Below are 8320 nucleotides of genomic sequence, written 5' to 3'. Positions count from 1 at the left end.
TTAAAAACTATTTAAGCAATTTTTTCCCCTCTTAGTTTATATATATATATATATATATATATATATATATATATATATATATATATATATATATATATATATATATATATATATATATATATATATAATGTGTCTCGGGACAAATAAATGTACTCAGAAACTGCATGTTTTAGTATTTTGTATGTGGATATAAAGCAGGCTACATGCATATCACTGGCGTTAGGCTAAAACAACATAGGTCGCAATTTGGTCAATTTAATATTTTTTCAAAATTCTAGATTATTGATCAATCGATCGCACGTGTGGGTGTTACCAGTCGGAAGTATTGAAATCCGCTTGCTCTCTTTGGAGAATGATGCAATTGTAATGGTTGAAGTTAAGAAGGGGAGAAGATCCTGACTTCAATCTGACGACACTCGGCAATGGTGACCTCCATGGAGGCAGACCGTGACCAAAAAATTGCCATTCATTGTTATTGTTAATGTCATTCGAAATAACTTCACGTAACATGATTTGTACTGGCTCCCTGCATGACAATATTCCTTTATGTAAATTATATATTTAAAAAAAATAAATAAATAAAAAGTTTACTGGAGGTCAACGTGTTATTGTGATGAACCAGAACAACAAACAATTTATCATAATCTGGCATATTTGCTTTTTATTATTAACCTAGAACGCTTTGATTCCGGAACTGGTGCAATCCGATTGGGAAATTCCGATTTCCCACCTTGCTCGAATGCAGCTTTAGACAGTCGAGACCCTGGCAGCTTGAGAACAACTTCCGGGTGGCTTTCAATGTTTTGAGGAGCAATGAGCTAGGAACGTAGGCTATTTCAAAGTTCCTGAACGTGGACCAACTGCCTGTGTTTACGTTTTTTTCACAGTACGTGGACCAATCACCAGATTGTGCGTAGACCTTGAGGGTTGGGTCTTGAATGCAGGGTCGTTGCAAAGCAACTCTTCTATGACGTCAAGGTACTTGTCGGATGGTAAGAAGTGTTCTTCCAAATTAAGACCGTAAACAGTTTCCCCCAACAAACGAAATAGAAGGCTTTCATTTGTGAACGGTTTTCTATTCTTATTATACATGTAACATATATTCAATTATCACTCTTCATTATTCATTTAATGTATATTCACATTGCCATGGTGCTAAGTAAGAACTATTTTCAGTTGCAGGGTCAAAATTATTTAACTACAAATGTCAAAAGTTTGTCTGCTTTTAATATTGGATTCAATTTTATTCGTCAAAAATAAATGCTGTAATAAAACGCATAATTATGCAATTGAATGGCCTACACTACATTGCACGAAAACATTTGGTAGTACAAAACCGGAAATAGTATATACCAATGTTTTTGGCTTGATCTTCTTTTCTTTTTTTTGTGTGTGTCTCCCGGCCAGCAGCGACTTCAGTGGATCCAATGAGGTGACGCCGCGTTCCGGGCCCGACTGATGAAGGAAAGCCGGTGATAAGCAGGGCTAAAACGATCCCCTCTTAAAAGCCAGAGCCTCTTAATAATTGAAGTGGGCACACTATCGGAAGAAAAACACGAAAGAGGGTAGTGTGGTGTTAGGCCCTTCCGCATTTGTATAACCTGAAGAACGGTAAGTTCACGATGTTCAAGTCAAGCAGTTCTATCTATATTGCACTGCTAGCTAAGAGCATGCTGTCAATTTCTAATCGCTACCATTTTTATGCAGCAATATGTTAATTAATACATGGCGCGGCTAGTTTGTACGGTATTAAATGGGAATGTTAACGTAAAATATATAATGAGTTTTACCTCATAATCGTAACTACTGACAAGTGGATGACATTAAAGCCAAAGCCAACTTTTAGGCTGATAAAGACAGGAAGGTAACTAGTTTTCTTTTGTCTACCGCTTATTTTTGTAACAGAAGTCTTCTCTCGGGATAAGTACATTTCAAGTGGTGATTTTATATTTATATAATTAATGCAGTGAATATTTTGCCGTGACCGGCAACTCTACTGCCAGCGCTGTTTTGCCGTGAACGGCTCTGATTAGTCAATTCCCTGAAGGAGTCATGCACTGAGCGTGGTTCCTGCCTCGCTCCACCTACTTCTGTATCGTTTCACGAAGTTGTTTGTTTTGTTTTGCCACAAAAGATAGGCTGTAATCGACATTACCGGCCAACCCTAACCATAACCCTGAGAGCTTTTAGGCTCTTGTCAAGAAATTGTAGTAAAATATAAAGAAATGTACTATGGTGAATGATATAGTACTTAATTTGTATAGCGCTTTTCCACCTTACAAGGCCCTCAAATCTTTTTACTTTTGATTATTCATTCACCTACTGATGATGGAACAACTCTGGGTTTGGTATCTTGCTCATGGATACTTCTACTTGGTCACAATGGCATGGGATAGAACCCACAAGCTTTGTGTTGCGAGACGACCACGCTACCACTGAGCCACACCACCTTCACTAAGCGGGATTCAAACTCGTGAGCCTGTGACCCACACTTCCGAGGTGATCGCTTTAACCATTACGCTACAAACGTGATTCATGCAAAATAGCACTAAGTGGCGATAAGATAAATAAAGACGTTTGAAAGTGTCACACACTGAAGTGATCGTTTTACCAGGTGTTTATCAAATATTGTGCACAATTAATAAGCATTAAAAAAAAACCTAATACTGAAACTAACTAAATCCAAGCATTTTTCAAAAAACTAAAACTAATAAAAAACTTACAGAACCAACCTGAAAACTAAGACTAACTAAATTTAAATAACAAAAATAAAAACAAACTAAAATGAAAATTCCCTAACTAAAATAACCCTGGCGACAAGCTAGTACACATTTACTGGTGCAGAATATGTACTTGTATTTCTTGCGTGATTCACGGTAAAATAGCACTAAGTGGTGCGTTGCTGATCACAGCAAAATGTCCACTTTGTATAATTAAGTACAAACTAATGTACATCAGCAAGAGGAGACCACATTAATATAAAAACTGGCGGAATAAAATATGTTAGATGAGTCAATTTAATGTGGTTATGCCTAATAAAAAAAACAACAACTTTAATTTCATATTTTATCATAATTTCAGATCATCATGGTTTGGAGAAAGCATCGATTGGCTGCTTTGTTCTGCCTGGTTCTAGTAATGTTGCCGTCTCACACTGGTATGAGTTGCACATAATATTTTTGTCCTGTGTTCTCTATCGACTGGAGTACGGTAGTGTGGGAAATGGAAAGTACAATAAATGTGATTAATAATGGAATGGTTTGTTTTATATATATATATATGCAGATGCTGTGGCTGTCATGTCAATAGATTTAGGGAGTGAATGGATGAAGATGGCAATAGTTAAACCTGGCGTGCCAATGGAGATTGTTCTCAACAAGTGGGTAGCAATAAACTTCAACCCAGGACACAAAGCATGCATATCTGTTTCACATCACTAATTCGGTGACAGGTAAAGGAATAAAGTTGGATGTTACATGTCATGGTCTTATCACTTTTGGTTTATTTTCAGAGAGTCGAGGAGGAAAACACCGGCGGTTGTATGCCTCAAGGAAAATGAAAGACTTTTCGGTGACAATGCTTTAGGAGTGGTATGACATACTCAATTGTAACATTTGTTTGATGAAGTACCATCTGTAATTATATTTACACTGTCCATTCCATTGTTATACATTATGCATGCAGGCTTATGTTGTTCATGGTTGCTTCTTACCATTTCAGACTGTAAAGAACCCGAAAACTGTCTATCGACACCTGCAAAATCTCATGGGCAAGAAGTTCAACAACCCACATATAGAGCTTTACCAGAAACAATTTCCTGAGCACCAACTGCAAACTGACCCAGTGCGAAGCACAATTTACTTTAAAGACTCAGAGTAAGTGTGTCTCTTTGTCTATGTGAATGTGGGGTTTGGCACCTTAACATCAGCGTACAGTTTCACAGCACAATTGTAAGTTTTAAGGCATAGCATTAAAAGTCCTGTTTTCTTTTGAAAGTTTAATCGGATTTATCTATGGTTTGCCTACCTGTGATCAGATGGCTACAAAAATCTTGGTGTCAGGTGGCGCACATTGTGATGCATGTCAAATTTACTTTGCCTGTTTGAACAGACATGTCTTTGCTACTGTATTCAGAAATTTAATAATAAAATGATGATAATAATATATGAATATATATATATAAATACTATATAATTAAAAAAAAACAAATATAATTAATACATTGGTTATCCATTCGTGGTAGGCAGGTAATCCCATTTTCTGCAAGAACGGTTTTTGAGTTCATACTGTGCCTGATACTAAACTGAACTGGATTACTAAATTGTTATGTTTCTGTATAGCAGGGGTGGCCAAGTTTAGTCCTCGAGAGCCCCTATCCAGCCTGTTTTTCATGTATTTCTCCTTTAGCGCAGCTGAATCTAATGATCAGCAAGCTTTGCAGTAGCCTGATAACGATCCTGATCATGACTCAGGTGTGTTAGTGGAGAGAAACATGGAAAACAGGCTGGATAGTGGCTCTTGAGGACCAAACTTGGCCACTCCTGTTGTATAGGGTATGCGAGATTAGGTTAGCCCAGAGGTGGGCAATCTTGGTCCTCGAGGCCCGAAGTCCTGCATGTTTTGGAGGTTTGTCACTTCCAACACAAGCTGATTCCAACCAACACAATCGTTATCAGGCTTATGCAGAGCTTGCTGATGAGCTGATCATATATATCAGCTGTGTTGGAGAAGGGCAACATCCAAAACCTGCAGGACTGCGGCCCTCGATGCCCACCTCTGGGTTAGCCCATCAGTGGGAGCAATTTGTGTACACATTTTGTAAATAAATATAAGTTTTCAAAAATAAAGCTTGCTAGTGAAACATCGGTTTTATATTAATACTGGTTAAATTAAAAACGCCCCTAAGAGAAATTCATAGTAAAGTTAATAAAAACTAAAAAGTTAATTGAAAAAATTACAGAATAATTCACCCTTACCCTTGACAAGACGGCATTAGCAGTTATTGAAATCATGACTCCCTGTTGCCTCGCTCTTCTGTCAATCTCCTCCATCCTCAATGGAATTTCTAGTGGGTGGTGCTAGTATTAAACAGGAACGAGAACTTTGGAAATTGAAATTAGACAAATAGAATAAGCACTAAATAAGTTGAGTGTGGGCAGTGCTCGTCTGTAGTGGCTCAAGGGCGACAGAGTCCAGGTGTTTTTGTCCTGAACATTTTAGTGCAACACCAAATCTTGAGCTTTAAGTAGTGAAAATTGTGGTTCCACTCTGTATAGCAAAGCATTAAACTAAACTTTGTTTTTTGACCATTTTAAAACAAATACAAATGTTGTTCAGTAAGAAAACAATCTTTGTCCATTTATCAGGAAACTAGAGTACACACCAGAAGAGCTTCTTGGGATGATGCTCAATTATTCCCGGGGACTGGCTCAGGACTTCGCAGGTCAGTTTCCCCGCCACCCCTTGCCCTCCGTTTCAGAGCCATTTTCAGCAATAAAGTTAATATTTTGTCCAGAATTAATTTGATAAGTTCATTACTTTTCCATCCATGTACAATGAATACCTTTTAAAAACACCTTTTCCACTTGCTGTCTAATGAAGATGACATCGCTTGTGCTGAGGAAATAGGTAACGACCAATTACAGCTCACCTGTTTTCTGGGTTTGATCAGCAAACTGAGCTATACTGTAATTGGTCGTTAACCTGTTTCCTCAGAACAGGTGATGTCATCTTCGGTTGAGGGCAAGTGACAAGATTACTTCTTAAAGTTATTAATTGTTCATGAAAAATAATGAAGTTATCACATTAATTATAGACAAAACATATTATTACTGTTGAAAATGGCTCAATGAGTCAAGTATCCCTTTAAAACAATACTCAATTTGTCATTTGTTTTCATTTATTAACTTTCATTCTATTTTTCTCAACTTGTAGAACAGCCGATCAAAGATGCAGTTATCACTGTTCCAGCCTTTTTTAACCAGGCAGAGCGAAGGTCAGTCCTGCAGGCTGCACAGATGGCAGGGCTGAAGGTCCTTCAACTCATCAATGACAACACAGCCGTGGCCTTGAACTATGGGGTCTTTAGAAGGAAAGATATCGACAGTACAGGCAAGGTAAAAGTCAGCATTAGTCCAAAAAGCTTTGTTCAGTCCTCAATACTTTATCACACCATTATTTATGCAAATTACGAATGTCAATGAGCCATTGAGCTTAACTGTCAACAACTCAAGTTCCGCACTACCCCCGTCAGCCATGGAGTTCCTCAAGGTTCTGTGCTCGGCCCCCCTCATGTTCAGTCTATCCACAATTGGATGGCTAAAAATTCACTAAACCGCATTAAAACTGAACTTATCACCAGACCAAAATCTCTTTCCCTCTAGACAGAAAATACCCCTCGTGATCAATGGTCACAATGTCATCCCCTACCACTTACTCTTTCCAACCCTTCATACCAATCGCCTATAAATCACAACACTAAAACATCCTTCTTCTATCTCCGTAACATTCCATTCCATCCATCCATTTTCTTAACCATTTACCCCTCACAAGGGTCGCGGGGTTGCTGGAGCCTATCCCAGCTGGCTTCGGGCAGTAAGCTTCCACAAAGCCTTGATCACTCTGACACCAACCTTTCTTGTCATTGGCATTTTAACTATCATTTTGAAATATTCATTTGAAATATCGGAGTGTGAACCAGTTGCTAAATTATCTCATATTGTTTCCTTCCAGAATGTGATGTTTTATGATATGGGCTCAGGCAGCACAAGTGCTACCATTGTCACATATCAGACTGTGAAAACAAAGGAGTCTGGCACCCAGCCCCAGTTGCAGATTCGAGGTGTCGGGTAAGTCCATAAAACGTTAGATGATTGCTCACCATATTGTTTGTATGTATTTGTAAGTTTCACTTTATAGTTGTTTACATTTTATGATCAGATAAAAAAAAAATAAAAAAATTATTGTATCGTGATTTCCGGACTACAAGCTGCACATTACTGTTAGCCGCAGGTGTTTCAATGTTACCGCACCGGTGTATATAAGGGTTCCCGCTACCACAGAGGGGATTGTCGGGACAGGGATAATTGTTTAGGAACACAAAGCGCCCCATTTATTAACATCTTGAACAACATTCCTGAGGTGCACAAATAATACAGCGCACGTCCTGCAGTCACAGTAATAGTACAATATAATAACAGAACAAAACTTACAGCGCTTGATGAGACAATAACATCAAATGGTTAAATTAAATCCATTTTTAAAAGTGTTTGCCAGTAACACGACAGTAAAGGTGCATTAATAATACGGCTGTACAAAAATACATTACTGTAACAAAAATAACCAGCCTACTATAGCAGAATGGTCTCGTCAGCCACTCTCCCCTTTTGTGGTCGCTCTCAAAACCAAAAAACTCCTCTTCGTCAGTGTCAGAATGGATCAGGTCAAACATAAATGCAGCATTTTATACACTTCTGTTTCTTTTTCATAAAGAGGGCGCAAACTGTCTCGCTGTCGTTCTGTCTCTCCTACTGTATTTGGGCTCACTCGCTCTTGTGACCTGGTGGATAAGTGAATGCAAGTGAAAAGTAGCGGCTTATAGTCTAGAAATTACGGTTTGTCAGAGCATCTTGTAAACACTTGTTTTTAAAGGTGCTATACAAATAGTTAATTATTATTATTATTGTTGTTGTTATCATCATCATAAGGATAGTCATAGAAAAGCACACCACTATAATAAACACTGTTAAATAAATGAATTTTCGGACTACTCAAAATCTAGCATTATTTTTAATAGACAGGATTTTCTGTATTGAATGTTAGTTGAGGTCAAACGTTTCTGCTTCAATTTTCTCAACGTTTCAAAGTTCTTAAAAATACACTTTTTGGTGGTCTTTTACTCAAGATATTTGCTTTTATTGCTACGTTTTGATTACAGTTTATTTTTCTGACTCGCGTAACAAAGTTGATTGTCTGTCGGTTCAAAGTTTGCACACACCTTGAATCTTGGAGAATTTGAGGCCTGAGACCTCACTGTTATTTCATGGCTGGGTCAGAGGGAAGTCTGGGCTTCTTTGCTTAAGTTGCTGTCCCTGCTGCTCTCCCTGCGACCTAACCCCATATAAGGGAAAGAGGATGGGTATTGTACTGTACATGCAAAATCATAAAACTAGATGATGACAGGTGTGTTGAATTGCCATGCTTTTCTATTTGCGATTAAAGTATCGAATGCGCAAAAGTTAGCCATTGCTTCTTTTCATGATAATGAATGTTGCATCGCTGAACACAGCAAACGCAAACTACCTTTTGATTTCAAGTGGAA

The 8320-nt window shown here is 38.0% G+C and overlaps 1 protein-coding gene across 3 annotated transcripts in view; it reads left to right on the top strand.

Annotated features, from left to right (window-relative positions):
* Positions 1-888: 888 nt before the first annotated feature.
* Positions 889-8320, top strand: part of hyou1 (hypoxia up-regulated 1) — a 28322-nt gene continuing 20890 nt past the window's right edge. The window contains exons 1-9 of one of the 3 annotated variants that reach the window (XM_077546611.1): positions 889-992; positions 1411-1611; positions 3082-3157; positions 3286-3379; positions 3512-3590; positions 3721-3875; positions 5367-5443; positions 5935-6116; positions 6733-6848. In XM_077546611.1, coding sequence (XP_077402737.1) covers positions 3088-3157; positions 3286-3379; positions 3512-3590; positions 3721-3875; positions 5367-5443; positions 5935-6116; positions 6733-6848 — 773 coding nt within the window. In that variant the 5' untranslated portion in view covers positions 889-992; positions 1411-1611; positions 3082-3087. Of the gene's footprint in view, positions 993-1375; positions 1612-3081; positions 3158-3285; positions 3380-3511; positions 3591-3720; positions 3876-5366; positions 5444-5934; positions 6117-6732; positions 6849-8320 lie in introns of those variants that run through there. The other 2 variants (XM_077546610.1, XM_077546609.1) reach the window with 2 other exon arrangements.

This window comes from Vanacampus margaritifer, chromosome 16 (genome assembly GCF_051991255.1).
Source record: "Vanacampus margaritifer isolate UIUO_Vmar chromosome 16, RoL_Vmar_1.0, whole genome shotgun sequence".
Classification (NCBI taxonomy): domain Eukaryota; kingdom Metazoa; phylum Chordata; class Actinopteri; order Syngnathiformes; family Syngnathidae; genus Vanacampus; species Vanacampus margaritifer.
Note: the sequence above shows the minus strand (reverse complement) of the source record. Positions and strands in the feature narration are given on the sequence as shown.